General features: G+C 39.6%; 2 protein-coding genes across 8 annotated transcripts in view; one reads left to right on the forward strand and one right to left on the reverse strand.

Moving 5' to 3' along the window:
• ANKRD17 (ankyrin repeat domain 17) overlaps window positions 1-5,994 on the reverse strand; it is a 152,301-nt gene extending 146,307 nt beyond the window's left edge. For 2 of the 7 annotated variants that reach the window (XM_019720875.3, XM_074324465.2), the window contains exon 1: window positions 5,094-5,937. In XM_019720875.3, the coding sequence (XP_019576434.1) occupies window positions 5,094-5,489 (396 nt within the window). In that variant the 5' untranslated portion in view covers window positions 5,490-5,937. Of the gene's footprint in view, window positions 1-5,093 lie in introns of all 7 variants that reach the window. The other 5 variants (XM_019720898.3, XM_074324469.2, XM_019720882.3 and 2 more) reach the window with 3 other exon arrangements.
• A 416-nt stretch (window positions 5,995-6,410) lies between these two features.
• LOC109435445 (serine/arginine repetitive matrix protein 1) overlaps window positions 6,411-18,352 on the forward strand; it is a 64,649-nt gene continuing 52,707 nt past the window's right edge. Inside the window, 2 exon segments of the mRNA XM_088795050.1 lie at window positions 6,411-6,540; window positions 6,862-7,041. Of these exon segments, the coding sequence (XP_088651176.1) occupies window positions 6,411-6,540; window positions 6,862-7,041 (310 nt within the window).

The following is an 18,352-nucleotide window of genomic DNA, read 5'->3' on the forward strand; positions in this document are numbered from 1 at the left end:
CTTGGGAGGAAGGGAGGAGGTGTCACAGACCTCTAATGGAAGCTTTGAACACATACTATGGGGGAGGGGAGAAAGAAAAAAACTTATAAGCACCTTCAATAAAATTTTGTGTTTAATTTCACGGTATTCACAGCCTATTAAGATACCAAGCTAACTCCTATTTAAAAAGAAATTATTTTTAGCTTAACAAAGGAATAAAACCTTGAAAAGTATAAAAATCTTCAGAGGCAGGGAGAAACAATAGACTGCCTCTAGAGAGGGTAGTTTTCACTATAAAGTTTCATTTTGTTAACAATTCTTAATTCTAGATGGTGGGAATATGGATATATTTATCTGTACTTCTCTGTATTTCTTTTTTTCAATGAGTTTTTCAGACCAAAAAAAGGTAAGAAAAGCTTGGGATAGCCAACTTGCCTTCAACTGGTGGCCCCACTGTCCAAAGTATCTTCCTCTACACTATCTAATTTATTTTAACATCATCTGAAATGCCAACATCAGAGATGTTGCAATTAACATCATACAACATAAACCAGCACGTGAATGAGTGAATGAATGAGCAGACTTTGAATCCAACAGACAGGTTAAGCCCCATTATGCTGCTTACTTACTAGGTATGTGACACTAATGAAGTAACCTAAAACCCTTCTAAGCCAGTATCTTTGCCTCTAAAACAAATAATATCCCCTTCCAACATTTGTATACTTCTGAAATTATTTAGGTATACATTTAATCATTTAATTGCACTCTCATACCTCCCCAAACCTTTAATCATTGGTGCATTTTCAAATCAGTATGTCTTAAAACAGTTTTGCTCACCATTGCTTACCCAGTACAGCAAAATGCCAAGCATTTTCAAACTCCAAATATTTATTGAATGAAACAAATATGATGACAACTATATCATAGGATTATGGTGAAAATAAAATGAGAATACATGAAAACTGTATTAACTCATTTAATTCTCATCATCATGCTACAAGGTAGAATCTACTATTATCACCACTTACATATGAGAAAACTGAGGTGGAGAGAGGTTAAGTAACTTGCCCAAGATCACAAAGCTAGTGAGTGATGACGGATCAAAGATTTGAATATAAGCTAGTCCATGCTCTTGACACACACGTAGGCACTGAATAAGTAACAGTTTATACTAAGTCTTTAAAATGTAAATCTAGAAGGCTTAAAGTCCTTATCAAGACTTTCAATAATCAATGTCTATTTATTTAACTGGCTTTCCCTCTAGTACCTATGGAAGATCACCATCACTAAGAGAATTAAGTAATTGAAAGATGTTGAAATCCAAACTTCAGCTATTCAGCAACCCTGAATCCAAAAAGGAACAAACTATTCCTTCTCTTGGTTTCCTAAATGAATTCTGGATGTTCCCTAGGTACTAGTTATTCACTTAAAAATGTTTATCACGTACTGTGCTTAGGCAGAACAGGAGACAAGATAATTATGACAGAACTATTGCTTCAGAGTTTAATATCTAATATACAAATACTGCTTCACCAATTAAGAAATGAAAATGTGAAACAAGTAACCTTCTCTGGGCTAATCTGGGATTCTAGCATTACAACAGAGGAACTTAGATGGCATTTTTCCATTAAAAAAACAAAACAATAAAGGATTTGGAAGTGAATTAGAGGAAACAATTTACTTCTGAAATAATTTTCCTTTCTCCCTCATTCTCAGCCCTACATCTTTCATGTCAATAAACATTCTCCCAAATCCTTTCAAAAGTGAGTCAGTACTAATTTATTTGCTGGCTTCCCTCATCTAAATCTCTTCACTAGGTTTGTCTCTTAAATTTAAAGCCTTTAGTTACCTATAAAAATAGATGAAATTCTGATTAACCCCTACCATATTTACATTTCTAGTACACAAAAATGTTACTTTTGAACATGAGTCTGATCTTAATAACAAGTTTTTTCCCTTTGAATTCTGCTTTAGCAAACACTGATACAATTCAATTACATTTAAAAAATGCATTCTGTAAAATGCAATGTTATTTCTGAAATGGAGTATGAACTTGCAATTTCAACATTTTTCTTTGTAAGATGCGAGTAAGCAATTTAATTTAGTCCACTAATGTGAAAAGAAGTGGATCACAGCAATATGAAAAATAGAAATGTATTTCCTAACATAAAAGCTGTTAGGAATTGGTCACCCACAAAAGACAACCATACATTTTTCCATTTTTGATCTAAGGTTTTATGTCAAATTGGTGGTGGGGTGGGGTGAGGGAAGGAGAGAACTCTTGTTCTTTACTTTTGTTTCCAGGCATATCCAAATTTACACAAATTATCTAAAACATGATTATTCTATTCTGAAATACTTAATAGAAAATCCAATTCTCAATAACTTACTCTAGCGTTTAATTAAGAAGTAGATTCTTGTTCTTCAACATTCAAATAAAGCTCTTGTTTAAATTGAATCTCCTTTCCTTCCAACTTTTCCTCTTTCAGCAGATGTAGAGAATATCCAGCTAGAATTTCTTCATAGCAAATGTATATACTGTTGTTAAATTAGCCGCCACTTTTTCAGGTTAAGTACCTCAAAACCATAACCTTTCATATTCCTTTTTAACCTTTTGATGATTTTTATTGGAAGGAAGGATATTTTCAAGGATCATGTTATCCACATATTTCACTGTGTAGCCAATAACATAATGAATTAGAAAAATGACTTAAAAACAATGAGTATTAGCCACAAGATTCCCCAGCTCTAAAAATGTAAACTTCTGCTTACATGTCAATAAAATGGTTATGAAGTGAAAAACATTGCACAACTCATCCATTTAGCTTATAATGTACAATGACCATGAGGTTTATTTATTTCTTTATTTTGGTCAAGCATGGAGGCATATGTGGAGACATACTACAGTACTCCTTTCTATCTGCTCATCCCTCATCATGTACCTGTACAGATTTATTTTTAATGCTTTTACTTTCTTACACTTATTTGTTTTGACTCGTCTTAACAAATGACAAACCCTCTGTTTACACCACTGTGTAGAAGTCAAAATAAAGTATATTAAAAACAAACACAACCCTAGTGTATCAAACATACACCACTCCTGTTTTCCAAGGAAAACAAACCTGACCCCCCAAATTAACACACCTTCAAACTTAAGGTATTTTACATAAGAAATTACTAGAAGCTTTCCTTATCAGGCCAAAATCCAATGGACAAAAACCACCTAGGTATGTGAAGTTTACAGCATAATATTCCAGCAAATATTGCACTGAAGTTGAGTTCCAAACTAGAGCTTGATTATTTTGTCAGAGAACTTAAAATCTTAATAAAATATTGGTATTTTGCCCATAGCTGTGTGACTGTGTTACCTTGCAATTCACTGCCTATTTTTTGAAAGAGGTCAGTAGGGGAATACAAGGAAATAAATTGTCATAAAAAGTGTACTGGTGTGAACCATTAGAAAACTTTGATTTCTACTTTTGCTACTACTCACCACAACCGGTTTCCTCTAAGCTTTGTTTTCCTCATGTTTAAAACAAAAGGGTTGGACTAAATTATCTACAAAATGTTTCTCATCTCTGTGAAGAACCGTACAACTGAGTGATTCTAACTACCATAACAAATTTTATTGGAAATAAGGATCCCATCACATCCTTCTCGTCATTGTTTCAAATGCACCCTGAGAAACACATTACCCCGAAATGTCCAACTAGGTCAATACAAAATCTATCAATATGAACCTATCCACAGAGTTCAATAGGTTAATGGAACAGCAAGGAGTGTCCATCTTTTTGGTACACATGCTCGAACTATTACATCTCTACCTTCATCCAGTCTGAGATAAAAATCTGGTCTTCTACTAATAGACAAGTTTCAAACTCTTTAAAAGGCATTTATCTATTTGAACAGAACCCAAGATTCAATAATGCAATTTGCAAAAAACCAGAATTACAACAAGTTAAGCTCTGTTTGTGGAAGAGAAAAAATGGCAAGTGGTACTTCTAGACAATTGTTTTCTCTCTTATAACTAAATGTATAATCAGCCTTAAAGCTGTTTTCCTTCTGCTGCCTTAAGTTACAACTTCTTCCTTCAGATCAAAATTTTCTAGCTTCCATTTCAGAGTGGATAAGAGCGTTACAAAAAAGCTGATAACTAGCAAGGCTAACTCTTAGTTTGTTGTTTGAACATGGTATGTTTTACTGAGCTTTTGGGTTCTATGGCCTTTGAAGAACAAGGTCCTGCAACGCCGCCTGTCTGTAGACCCAGGAAAAATTATAAACAGTTATGAAACCAGATCACTAGGACAAACCAAAAGGCCTTCCTATTCCAACTCAACGTAACCAAGCCTGGCTCCAAATAGACGCTTCAGCTGCCCCATATCATCTGGAAAACAGGGCCTAACATAATTCTTCCTCACTAAGGCAGCATTTAAAGATGTATGTGAATGTACATGTAAGGATCAAATATATTTTTCATCCACGGAGTTTTACATAAATGTATATGGATATAAGATCAATTCCTTCAAAATCCTTGAAAGACGGAGGAAGTGAGGATTACTCCACGATATAGTTATGAAAAAAACCTGCAGCACAACAGTATGGAAAAGTACAGCTTCTCACGTGTCTCTCACATACACAAATATTTAGCTCTAAGTCCATTACAACCTTACCTCCCCTCAAAACTGCTCCTCGAACCTCACGAGTGGGAGAATTTCACGAACTTCCTAGTTGTTCCCCAAGAGACTCATCTACCTATTATCGCACCCCTCCCGCTTTGGTCCCGCCCCGCCCCACAAATAAGACGACCCTACTGGCCCCAGGCGGACCCACCGGGTGTGCAAGTAGGGAATCTAACCAATTTCCTCCATCCCTGGGTAACGTGTTGTTCACCAACTCTGTGGACTCTGGAGTCCTCCCACCCCCACGTGTCAGCTACCCTCCCCCACAGCCCCACACCTCACGATTTCGGCCGGGGAAAGAAAGAGGGTTGTGGAAGCCTGGCCCCTAAGATAGATCAACCCACTGGAGTCTGTCCCACCGCAAGTGCCCTCCCACCTTCGGCCCCGACCCTTTACAGCTCCTGCCTCCCTCCTTCCTTTAAAGCAGGCCCTTGCCTCAGAAACCTCCTCTTCCTCGTCGTCGTCGTCCTCTTCTTCCTCGCTGTTGTTGCTGCTGGTGCCGCCACCGCCGCCTCCTCCACCGCCGCCGCCTCCACCGCCGCCGCTGTTGTCGCTGTCGCTGCTGCTTTCACTGCTGCTGGGGGGTCGGCAAGTCCGGTTACGCTTGGCCTTGTGGTGCTGCTGCTGCGGCGGCGGCTTCTTCTTCAGGAGCAGGTCGCAGACTCGCACCATCCCACGAGGAGACGAAGCCGAACGAGACCCGCTGCCGCTTCCAACGCTGCTGCCGACCTCCGCCGCCGCCGCCGCCGCGGGGGGGCCCGCCACAGCCGCCGCCGCCGGGGGGCTCCCTTCTCCCTCAGCCGCCGCCACCGGAACCGTCGCCTTCTCCATCCCCAGGGAAAGAGGGAGGGCGCGGACGGGGGAGGGGCGTGGGGGCTACGCTCTACCGCGACTTCGGCCGCACCGGGGCCAACACAGCGCTCGGTGCCGCCTCCGCCGCCACCGCCTCGGTCACCTCTACTGCCGCCGCCGCCGCCGCCGCTCCACCAGCTCTCACCTCGTCTCGCGATACTAAGGGCGGGGAGCCTGGCGATGGGAGGGAAAGGAGGGGAGCGTGAGGGAGCAAAGAGGGGGGTGAGACGTAGAGGAAGACCGGGGTGTCGCGAGACCCAGAGGAGGGAAGACTACGAAGAGGCGAGGGAAGTGTGCCTAGGGCGACTTCCCATAGCGGGTCGGCGGGACAGAGGAGGGCCGCGGTTACTGCTGTAGCGCCCAGGAGCGCCCCGATTTCTTCTCTTCCCTCGCTATTTCTCCCACTCACAGTCCTTCAGCTCTCCCTTCTTCCTTCCTCGCTTATGACTAGAACGCAGCCGCAGGCGGAAGTGCAGATGACGCCATCAGCCGTCGCCGTAGCGGTGGCGCGCGGGTGACTGAAAGACGAAAGTGAGGTTTCGAAGGCTAGTCCCGGGCCCCCGCGGGCGGACAGTGCTGCGGTGCGTGGGACAGGCGGGCGGGGAGGCTGGAGAGAAGCGGCCCTTCGCCGGGTGGGAAGCCAGTGCGGAAGCGCGGTCCAGACACTTTGGTAGCTGGAGGCCGGGGCTGCGAGAGCCGGGATGTGGGGCCTCATTCTGCACTGTTGTACGTAGTTTTATTCCTGGCCATTTTTTTTTTCCACTGCCAAATCGTGAGTTAGGGCTTTGGATCTTGAGAGATGGCCTGGTGTAAGGGAAAGAGCCCCCTCTGCCTAGTTTAAGTCTTGCGGCGTATACTTGAACCTGTTTACGCTTGTGTATCATGGAGTTCGATTAGGTGATGTGTGATCGCTACAATTCTAAAGTTTCCACAGGGCAGAAGGAAACAGGATCTGTGCCAGATTTTGCAGACGATTCACCGAATGCCCCTGGTTTAGTTCTTCCGCTTTTCACCAGCACAGCTTTTGTCTGTGAAATGAGCATCATAAATAACCAACCTTGTCTATGTACCTCTTTGAAAGAATATTGTGATGCGGAGTGATGAGTTCATTGTAGGTGTCTAAAGAACTTACAGGACTTTTGAAAGAATAGCGTAACTTATTAAACTCAGAATTATCCTTTTCTGGTCCAATATGAGCCCAGTGGCATAAGGAAAATGAAGCAAACATCAAAGGCAGATGTACTGGCACAAGATAAAAAGTATGTCTCAGCTGACATAGTTGCCATTTTAAAAGTGCCAAGTTTAGCTGCGTGTGCCTGAAATTTTTTAGCATTTTTTTTTTCCTTTTTAGCATTGGCATACCATGTGAAATGTGGGCAATTGCCAGTATTCTGCAGAGTACTGGTGTCAGAATTGGCAATGACTGAATCAGTTTATTCAAGCAAAAATTTATCATGTGCCTACTGTGTGCATACTTTAGGAAATCAAAAGTCTCTCCCTCCAGAAGCTTTACAGTGTAATAAGTGCCATAGTAAATTTACACAACAAAGTACTAACCATCTGCCTGTTCCTCCTACAGTGGTTGCTGAGTTCCTATGGAGAATGTACACTACACTGTGTATCTTACCACTACAGATTTAGGTTCTATAACCTCAGCTGTATTCCTCCCTCTTATACTTTATATATCCATCAGCACCTTTGTCTTCCTTCCCACCAGAATACTTTTTGCAGTCTTTAAATTCCAGCCACATTTCGTTAGGTGACTCCTTCAAACGTCACAAGAAAATTAATGGTATTAGACATAAACTCCTTCAATTTTCCAAGTGCTAGAAACTTAGATACTTCCGGCTCTTTCCTTTTCTCCAGTATCAGAGGAATGAGACGCTCTTCGCTCTTAAACAAGATGAATTATTCATCTGTATCTTAGTTCCATTCTCCTCTTTCTCTGCCATTTATTATCTTTTCTGTCTTTAATCTTCCACATTTCTGGTTCCACTCTATTTCCTTCACAATCAAGCTTTAAAGAGTAATCTATATTTAATGTCTTTGTTGTCTGAATTTCACTCATTAACCCTCTGCAGTCTGACTTCTATACCTATTCCACTACCAAAATCTTTAAAATAATCCCATTATTTAGAAGAAGATGAGTTCTTACTCTTTTATAATAGGTTAAGATCAAACCTATTAGAGTGGAGTGACTTTCTCTTATTTTTGTCTAGTTTTTTTTTTTCTCTTTTTAGGAACTTATGACAGAGACTTCACCAGCCATTCATGAAACTTGATTTATTCTTCCTGTACATACAGCTGCACTAAATTTCCCAATTTACTTTGCAGTTAGTTGTGGCCATTTGATTCACTTTTACTCAATGAAATATGAATGGGCATGATGTACTCATTTCCAGGCTTAATGAAGTCCTTTCCCTTAGTCTTTTTCCATCAGCTTGAAGTAAGTGAGTATAGTAACCTCGAAAACTATGTGTTGGAGATGCCAGAGCCAGAAGAGAGAAGGAGCATGAGAGGCTAAAGCACAACTTGGAAGACAGTCCCCTCCAAATTAGACACACTTCGTTTTGGACTTCTTGTAGGGGAGAAAATTGAAATTTGAGAATTTATGTTACAGGAGCTAGAATGACCATAACTAATCCAGAAATTGGTACCAGAAGTTGGGGACTGCTAAGACAGTAACTTAAAATAATGTATTGGCTTAGTGATGATACAGCAGGTGTTGGAGAAACTGATATCAGAGGCTGGAAGAAAGAGACCCATGTTTTGCAGTAGCAGAATAATTGGTAAAACTTACCCAATTAAAACTCGTATCACCTATCTATTGAGACTGTAGCTCTCAGGAAGTAGTTCAAAAAATTAATAGTATATGTGGAATTTTAAATTTTACTTTTAGAAAGATTTTACTACAGAGATAAGCTCTGGAAATAATTGCAGAAATGAAAGTACATAAGAATATTTGGAAGGAGTAGAAAAGCTGGCTTTTTCAAGACTTTGAATGGTAAAAAAATGAAACTGGAAGAGGCCTAGAATATAGTTCCTTTAAGATTTAGTCCTAGAATGAAGATATGAAGATCAGATAAAGGCTTTAGCCTTCCCTTCCAAGGCCATTATTTTAACATGGCTTCAAGGTGGTTGGGATAAAGTATTAGAGAAACATATGAGGGCAAGGAAGGAAAGAAGTAATTTATGTTTGACAATTATGTAAGAAAGAAGTTTGGGAGTAGTTATTGGAAGCAAATAGATCATAAGACTAAATTTTTTAAGGAATTTTGTTACTAATAAAATGATGAGCCGGGTTCAAATACTGTTCAGGTGTTAAAACAGTAAGGCAAGTGTTCAACCCCAAACTTGCATAAGCAGAAAATAGGGCATAAGTGCTTTACAGCTCCCCAATGCCTACATAAGATGTTGCCATGGAGAATGATGGACATCGACCATTTCAGAGGCTGGTATTGGGCCATACGGAAGACGAAGGACAAGGGAGTCCCTCCCAAAGACTAGGTTGAGGTCTCAGCAAAACTTCTTGCACTTTTCGGGGAGGGACATGGACCACAAAATACCTGTGCATTATTATGCATCCATTCCCCCTAGTGTCTCACATTTTTCTCTTAATGCAAGTATTTGTAGCTATCTGTCCCTAATCTTCCCTATACATTGGGTTTGCTGGGACATAGGGTGATATTAGAGAGAACTTGCCTTTTTAGTTCATAGGTTGCACCTGGACCTAATGAAGAAGACTGCACATTACCTAAAATCTAGACTTTAAGCCTGACTTTGTCATTGGACAGAACTTTATGTTGTCTACATTGGGGTAGGTTGTGTTCTATGTGCAGAAAGAGGTAAAATAAACATTTAGTGGTAATAATGGACTCTTGCACACACTAGATGTTTTTTTCTGGGCACACAGATTATATTTCCCCACCTTCCTTGCAATTAGGCTTATTTGTTACAGGTGCCATTTAGGCCCTAACTAATGGAATATGAGTAGAAGTGATGTTCTCCTATTGTGCTCTGCTCCATAAAAACATCATGAAAAGTCCTCCAAGATCTGCCCATCCCCCACCAACTTCAGGCAGATGAGCACTTTTGTATTGGAAGCCATGTGTTGAAGATGGTGAAGCCACAATGTGGACACTCTGGTTTCCTAAATCCACTTGGAGGATAGCTGCCTGCCTATTAGGAGTACTTGTGTTAGAGTTCGCATACATTCTTTTGAGTTAAGTCACCGAGATGAGACTTTAATGTAGACCTACCATTCTTTCCCAGGAGCAACCATCCTTTGCCTGGTCCTGACTCCCATACCACAGGGTGGGCCCATGAAACAGGCCAAAGTAGTCTGTTCCTCAATTATAATAATTGGTTCAGGAATGGGCAGGTTAATAAAATGAAGTCTATCAGAGGCAGTCATCATTTTGGCTAGCACTGTTGAGAAAGAGGCACCTCAAGCAAAAAGTTTGTGTATGGTCTTTGGCCCCATATGGAGTAAACCTGCCTGAGAATGAAATTATTACAAGAATATGGAAGCAGTCGCTATGCTATTGCAAGAGAGGGAAAGAGTCCATGAATTGAGACATGTATTTCCTGGCCCTCCTCAGGGTTGAAACTAACAGATAAGGGACAGATACAACCAGGAAGCGTCAGAATTAAAAAATAGAGCTTATGGCTTGTGCCCTGCTTCCCACCAGGAAGTTTGCCTAATGTAAGCAACTGCAATCAAGTAGAAGTGGCAGCATAACATGTTTAAATGGAGAGAACCAGACAGCATTGATAACCACTCCCGCTCCTGGATACTCCTTGACTACAGTGGACTCAAAAGGAAATACAGAATTCCTTAAGTGGTGTGTAAATTTGGTTCACAGTAAGAGCCCAATTGCTTTCCAGGGGCTTACTCAATACAGAGTGATGGAAACTCATGGCAGAGGCTGTAGTATGAACCATATCTACTGGTTGGATACAGGATTCTTTTGAGAGGATACTAACATCTGTGTTCTGAGGTAAGGGCAAAGGGAAAACAGTCACATTTTGACTGAGACAATAGATTGTAAGTTGTACCAGCAGTGGACCTTTCAGCAACAAATTCAGGTAGCAAGCAGACCAGATGCCCTTCTGCTAGTGCAGTGATGATGAAGAATTTATCTCTAGCAACCAGATAAAATCAGAGATGAAAAGAGCCTAATAATACTTGAAGTTTTAACTCCCCTGAGCTTGAATTCAAAATTGATGTGAAATTCAAAACAGACTGTTAAACTGGAAGATTATGACAAATCTCAAAATAGCAAGGTTTGGATTTTTATTCCTGACTGGTACATAAAATAGTACCAGTGTCAACAAAGGATACCCTGAAATGTAAAACTGGTAAGTCTAGGTGTGATGCACAGTAATGATTCCTTGGTCCTGGCTAGGAGGTTTGACAATACTTCTATGTTGTAGCAAGTAAGCAACCTGTTGAATTTTAGGTCTTAGACAATGTCTATATTAAGATTGAAGTTTTAGGCAAATTGGTAGAAAAACGTCAGGGTTTTGGAATGTGTCCATTAGGTCCTACAAGAAGGAAATGCACTCCTATTTAAGCTAGCTATCTGAATGCAGAAGAAAGACTGTCTTAAGTCACTCCCTTTCTGCATGTATTCAGTAATCCACATGGTTGAGAATCTAAGCCCGCAGCTTGCAGGTTTGGAAAACCTATATTCTCTGTCCTGAGTTAAAGTTAGTACAAAGGTAGGGAGTTGGAAACAGTGAAAGATATTTGAATCCTGGAAAAAGCCTGATCCTGATCACCTTATTCATCTCTTGCTGTATACACACACACCACACAAGATGTAATAAAAAAATAAGGTGAATGTTTAAATAAAATGTATTACGGTAAAGGACACATTGCCCCTAATCCCCCTCAAAATACTCCCTCTCGGCATCCTCTCGGCTCAGTAGATTAGAACGCAGTACTCGTAGCACCAAGGTCGCCCGTTTGATTCCCACATGGGCCTGTGAGCTGTGCCATCCACAACTAGATTGAAAATAACGATTTGACTTGGAGCTGATGGGTCCTGGAAAAACACTGTACCCCAATAATCCCCAATAAAAAACAGTTTAAAAAATACTCCCCCTCGTTTTGAACACACATCCGATCGTCCTTGCCACTTTCTAAAGCAGTTCTGGAAGTCCTCCTTCGGGAATGTTTTTAGTGCACTGTCGTGGCTGCCTCAATGTCCTGAATCATTTTGACTTTGGGGAAGAGCCAGAAGTCACAGGGTGCCAGATTTGGCGAATCTATAATAAGGTGGATAAGGACATATTGTAATGTTTTTGTTTGACAGAAATTGCCATATACCAGGATAATATGTGACATGGAGCATTGTCATGATGAAGGATGATTTAGGGCACACTTTAAAACATACCTCTCAACCATAGCTCATACCTGATTGACTGCACTGAACAAGTTCAAACTTGTCACACACACTGTTGCTAAGGTTTGACATGCTGCTTCCCATATTGAAGATCCCTGCCTTTTCGTTGGATGGCATACACATATACAAGTATATTATGACCTGTTTGACAAAGGTTGACAAATTAGTCCTACTGTGAGAAGGCAATCACTGAGATGCAACCTGGGGTCAAGAGGCGGAGAGAAAACCTAGCAGCATTACCCCTAAACTCATTCCTCAGCATATAATTTTGGCTACAAAGATCAAAATAGAAATACTTAGTTAATTTTAGTTGGATAGAGGATAGATATAGAAATATGTTGTTAAGTTTAGTTGGTTGGGGGATAGACATTGCATTCCAATCTTGAAACCCATTGCTAAGGAATAAAAAACAAATTCACATGCCATCTCTGTTTTTGGTTTCTAAACCAGTTACCAAAAAACAAAGTGACCAGCAGGCAACGAAGATTGAAAGAGAATTGTGTTGACAGAAACAAGAAATCTTGCAAGCAAAGGGCTATGATTGCTTAATTCCAGTGCCCTCTTATGTGTGGGTAAGATGTAAGGGAGTACCTTCCAGAGAGCAAACTCAAGACCACTATAGTAACTGACTGAAGACCTCACCGACTAGCTAATAAGGGTGCCCTCACTGTCTTTTTTAAGTATATACCACTATTTAAAATTATTGTGCTGTACCACAAAGAGCTACATCCAGACCTAAGCAAAAGAACTTCAGTTTATCCAGAACTCTTGGTTTTCAAGCAAAATGCAATAATTGGATGAGACTGGCATGTCTCTCAGTAGGGATAAGAGTATTATCATAAGTTAGGGCATTTTTTGAAACTATATGTACGAAAAAAGCACAAGTATCGATGCTGGGTAGCCAAAGGGTGAAATGTAGTGGACAACACTTTTTGTATGTCCATCTTTCCAGGAAATGCTTTTACCCTGCCTGATAAAGCTGTTATATTACTCTTTTCTCCCCCAGCCTCACAGGAGCCAAACCAATCTTTTCAGAATCATCTATGAAAATTTTCCTGAGGCTAGATCTGCTGACTATCTTTGACAACATAGAGCAAACCTACCTTCCACTTAGCCAGAACAGAAGGAGGCATATATGAGTAATAGCATAGAGTCCAGATGATATCACTTGCAATCCAGGATCATAGACTCACCCATTGTTCTTCATTAAGTGGCTACTAAATTCTGCATTTTCTCCCACCCACCCCTGTGACCCTCGTTTAAGCTATTTTAAGGTAGGTTTTATTCATTTACAACTAGCCCTGACTAATACGGTCATCTGGGAGGCAGGGTCCCATTCTTAGAGAACCTTATAGAACAAGGATTAGGACAGTAGTTAGAGCTGCTCCACCAATACCACTGTAGAGACAGTCCTTAATTGCCTTCCTTGGGGAAACTGATTTATTAAGGAAGACAGTAATTTGTGATTACTTCCTAATTGCCAAAGTCAATAGCCTTTTTTCAGCCCCTACCTTACTTAACACTGGAATTTGACATCAGTTGTTGCAGTTTCCAAGGAAGATTCCCAGTAAAATAGTTTCTCCTTTGCTTGTTTAGCTTCTGAACAATTTGTGAAATGAGGGTCAAAATACCACTTTATGACTAATAAAACTAAGTTGGTTGATGTTGGTTAGTGTGAAAACCAAATAGGCCTGCCAACTGATCTCCAGAATCAGGCAGATTTATACCTCGAATTCCTAGCAACACTTGACAAGAAGAGCACGGAGGATGAAATGAAAACTCAGTCTCTGGACAAACTTGTTCTTGGAGAATAAAGGACAAAGCTAAATCAGACCACAAATTTACTAATGTAAGTCAGTTGAGCTCCCTAAGTGTAGATAGACCTGGAACTAGCTGAGGTCCTTTCACAGGAATCAAACACCCGAAGCAAGCAAGATGGTTTCTCTATTAGCATCATGGACCAAATCCTACTTGAAACCTACTCCCTTTAGTTTCCATGATAACCTCCTAGTTGCTTTATCTTTCTCTTCATTCCTACTTTGTTTTCTCCATAAGCCATGCTTCCTTCATCTGGTTCCTAAATGTTAAGAGTTCCCCATGATTCAGGCCATTGCTCTATTTCCGTTTTATGTATTCTCCCTAAGGAATCTCATTTAGGTTCACAATTTCAATTACCATGCTTAAGGGTAATGAATTTATAATCCTTATCTCCAACCCATACAGATCCAGGATTACCAATGGAATTACCATGTTTACGCTAATGTTTTTTTAACCTTTATCTCCAAACTAAACATATCCAAGATTACCAAAGACTGTTCTTTCTATGTCCTCATACTGAATTACTTTGTTCTCACAGCCAATGCCTTAATTGGGCTTCTACCATCTTTCACCCATATTATTGCAATAGTCTTCATCTCTCTGGCTCTCTGCTCCATTTTATCCTTCCCATTGCCACATGAGTTAAATCTCTACCTTGCTGGGGCCGGCCCGGTGGCTCAGGCGGTTAGAGCTCTGTGCTCCTAACTCTGAAGGCTGCCGGTTCGATTCCCACATGGGCCAGTGGGCTCTCAACCACAAGGTTGCCAGTTCAATTCCTCGAGTCCCACAAGGAATGGTGGGCTCTGCCCCCTGCAACTAAGATTGAACATGGCACCTTGAGCTGAGCTGCCGCTGAGCTCCCGGATGGCTCAGTTGGTTGGAGCGTGTCCTCTCAACCACAAGGTTGCTGGTTCGACTCCCACAAGGGATGGTGGGCTGTGCCCCCTGCAACTAGCAAAGGCAACTGGACCTGGAGCTGAGCTGCGCCCTCCACAACTAAGACTGAAAGGACAACAACTTGAAGCTGAATGGCACCGTCCACAACTGAGATTGAAATGACAATAACTTGACTTGGAAAAAAGACCTGGAAGTACACACTGTTCCCCAATAAAGTCCTGTTCCCCTTCCCCAATAAAATCTTTAAAAAAAAAAAAAATATATATATATATATATATATATATATATATATATATCTACCTTGCAAACACAATGTTTTTCTGACTGCAAAAACAATACATATTGATTGGAGAACATTAAGAAAATACGGAAAAGCACACACATAGGAACATATAATTCCATCAGCTAGAGATAGCCACTAATTACTATTTTATACAAACCTTTTCAATGTTTTCTGTGTATTTTTCAATAAAATGAGAATGTTGCTACTTTTTAGCATGCTTTTAAAAATATGTGAGCATATCAGGAGCATTAAATGTCCTCTGTAATATCATTTTATATAAACATATAATGGATATATCAATTTATTTAAGACAAGCATTGCAAACTGATAACCTATAACCAAAACTGGTATAAGGACATGCTACATTTTGTCATTACAGCATTTCAAAATTGTTTGAATTTTGAATGTCTTTACACAAGATATGCTCTCTTCAATTTCCCACAGTTTCCACAAATCCCAATTATCTTATGCTCAGTGTGTTCCTTTATTTTTGTCACCTACTTGTTTTTATTTTGTTGTTGCTGTTGTTTTTGCAGGTTTTTCTTTTTTCCTTTTTTCTTTCTTTTCTTTTTTGTTGATGCATTTTTTTTGCATTCTGCATTTGAGTTACAAATGGAAAATTTATCAACATAAAATTTTTTTCATGCATTTACCTAGTATTGGTTGCCTACCTTCTCTGCACCAGTTACTGTGTTAGGCTAGAAAATGGTAAGCAATACAAACATGGTCCTTTATACCTTGAAACGTATAGTGCAGTGGGAGAGACATCCAAATAAAATTGCTGCTACAAGGAAACCTAACCTAGGGACTTTTGTTTGGGAGGTGGGGCTTTCCTGAGGAAGTGATGTTTGAACTGAGATCTATAGTAGGAACCACTTAGACAAAAAAAAGAGAGAGAGAGAGAAAATATTATTGGCCAAACGAATATATGTGCAAGTCTTGAAAAAGAAAGTATCAAATTATGTCAAAAGGGCTAAAACAGAAATTAAGTGAAACAATGTTTGCAAGATGAGGCTGAAGAAGTTAACACAGGCCATAGCATTCAGGCATCTGTGGATGATACAAAGGATTATGAGACAGATATTGAGATGAAATTAGCCTCATGCTAATTGCTATCCATCCAGTGACCCTAGTATTCTCTTTCCTTTATTCAGCCACTCCTTATATGACAGGATTTTGAGCTCTCCTTCATCCTCTGATCACTCTTTTTTTTTGGAAATTAAATGTTTCTTAGCCTACTATTCTGGAAGTAGAGCCAAGCCAGAAATAGTTAAGCTGAGGGCCAGAGGGATGACAGCCTAGCACAAATAGTAATTAATTACTGGCCATTTTACTAGAACACAGTTGCTATGTATTCATAACCAATTAAATGTTATTGAACAACAAATATATATGTTACATTAAATTGTATTTTCAAAATTGTTTCTCATCTCTTAAATTTCACTTAGGTGAAAATTAAAATCAGCATGGCTTTTATGTTTGTATTCCTGGATTGGGCAAAGAGAGGACAAAGGAATGGAAAAATTTAGAGGTTCCTGGATAGCAAGAGAAAGCCAGTTTGTTATTTAAAATACACTAAGGATAATCTACAACTAAATAATGTGCATTAGCTCTTGGTTATTAAACAAATAAGCCACCCAATTTAACTTCCATGTTTTATGTTTTTTTGACAATTTTTGTCCTTGTTTGTTTGGAAGATTTAAAGTGGTTATTGCATAGAATAATTCCTACAGAGAGATTTGTGAGTTGCTGAATTTTTAAATGTCAAATTGAACAACAGGAGAAACATTTTCAGAATTCAGATTCAGAGTAAGCAAGTGTGTTAACAAGTAGGAGCAATATTAAAAGTTAGAAAAATCCCTGGCTTGTTTCTTTCTCAGGACAAATTAAGTCCATTAGAAAGTTGTGGAGTAGCCTAGTAATACCTGAAAGAATTCAGGGATTCTCAAGGAAATTGTTATTCCTTAGTTTATTGATTATTCCACAAATATTTATGAAACACCTACTGTGTGATATATTATACATCATTTAGGGCACTGGGTGTAGCTCATACAAAAGTGCATAGTTTATTAATGCATTTTGTGCAGGAAATAGTACAATAGACCCTTCACATACACACAAAGGATTCTCCCAGAGACCTTGAATCCTCACATATGCAAATATTTTACATAAATTAACCAAGAAAATAGAGTAAATTATAACTAGCATTTGATGTTTTCACACATAATCATGAATTTTAAAAAGTAGGCAGAGTTTCTGGATTGGCATGTATGAAGCTTAGAAATTGCTAGTCCATTCTCACAAGTAAAAAGCTGAACAAACTGAAAAATTAACAACTATTCATAGACCTGTCAGAGAACTGAGGTCACAGAGCAAACCACTGCCCCCCAAATTGGAGAGACAGACAAATGGACACAGATAATTGCAACTTACTAGAGGAGAAACCTCCATGGGAACAAGTGCTAGAGTAAGAAAACCTGAACTGTATTCACAAATCTCTAGAGACTGAGTGTGGAGAAGTCAGTTAAAAATTCCAGGGAGAACTAACCAAAGAGGTCCCCCAGGCTTTAGTGAGTTTTGCCTTTAAGAGCCCTACCAAGTCTTCATAGTGAATACTGGAGGAAAATTCAATATTTATATTTCTGTCAAGAGGAAAGAAAAAGCAACCATTTTGAAGTATGCCAAAGCATTATATTAACAGGGCATTATGTTTCTTCTGCGCTCAGAAGAAACTATTATACCAAAGCCTAACCTGCTGGGGTTTTATAAGTGTCTAATCTATCTAGGGGGAAGGAATTACCCAACTTCAGCTCCCTCTAACCATACTGTCCCTCCTAAGGAGGGAGTTTGGGAAGGGGAGAGACTAAAAAGCACTATTGAAGTCTACAGTCTGGGGCACAGGCTCACCAAAGACTGAAACCTAATCACAGGACTAGAACACTTTCCCTCTCCCCACATCTTACCATTACATTAATAAAGACCTACTTACTACAGTTTCTTTTACCTATGTCTACCTTTCAATGAAAAATTAGAAAGCATACTAAAAGGCAATAAAACATAGTTTGAAGAGACTGAACAGTCATCAGAACCAGAGTCAGATATAGCGGGAATGTTGAAATTATCAGATCAGGAATTTTAAAATCTATGATTAATGTGCGAAAGGCTTTAATGGAAAAAGTAGACAACATGTAAGAAAAATGGATAATTTAAGCAGAAAGGTGAAAAAGTCTAAGAAAGAATAAAAAAACAAATGCTAGAGATCAGAAATGCTGTAACAGAAATGAAGAATGCTTTTATTGGACTCATTAGTAGACTAGACAGAGCTTAGGAAAGAATCTTTGAGTCTGAGGATATAAAAATAGAAAATTCAAAAACGAAAAAGCAAAGAGAATAAAAGACTGAAAAAAACAAAACAAAAACAAAACAGAAAACAA

This window comes from Rhinolophus sinicus, chromosome 1, assembly GCF_057876585.1.
Source record: "Rhinolophus sinicus isolate RSI-liver-muscle chromosome 1, RSI-T2T, whole genome shotgun sequence".
NCBI classification, from domain to species: Eukaryota; Metazoa; Chordata; class Mammalia; order Chiroptera; family Rhinolophidae; genus Rhinolophus; species Rhinolophus sinicus.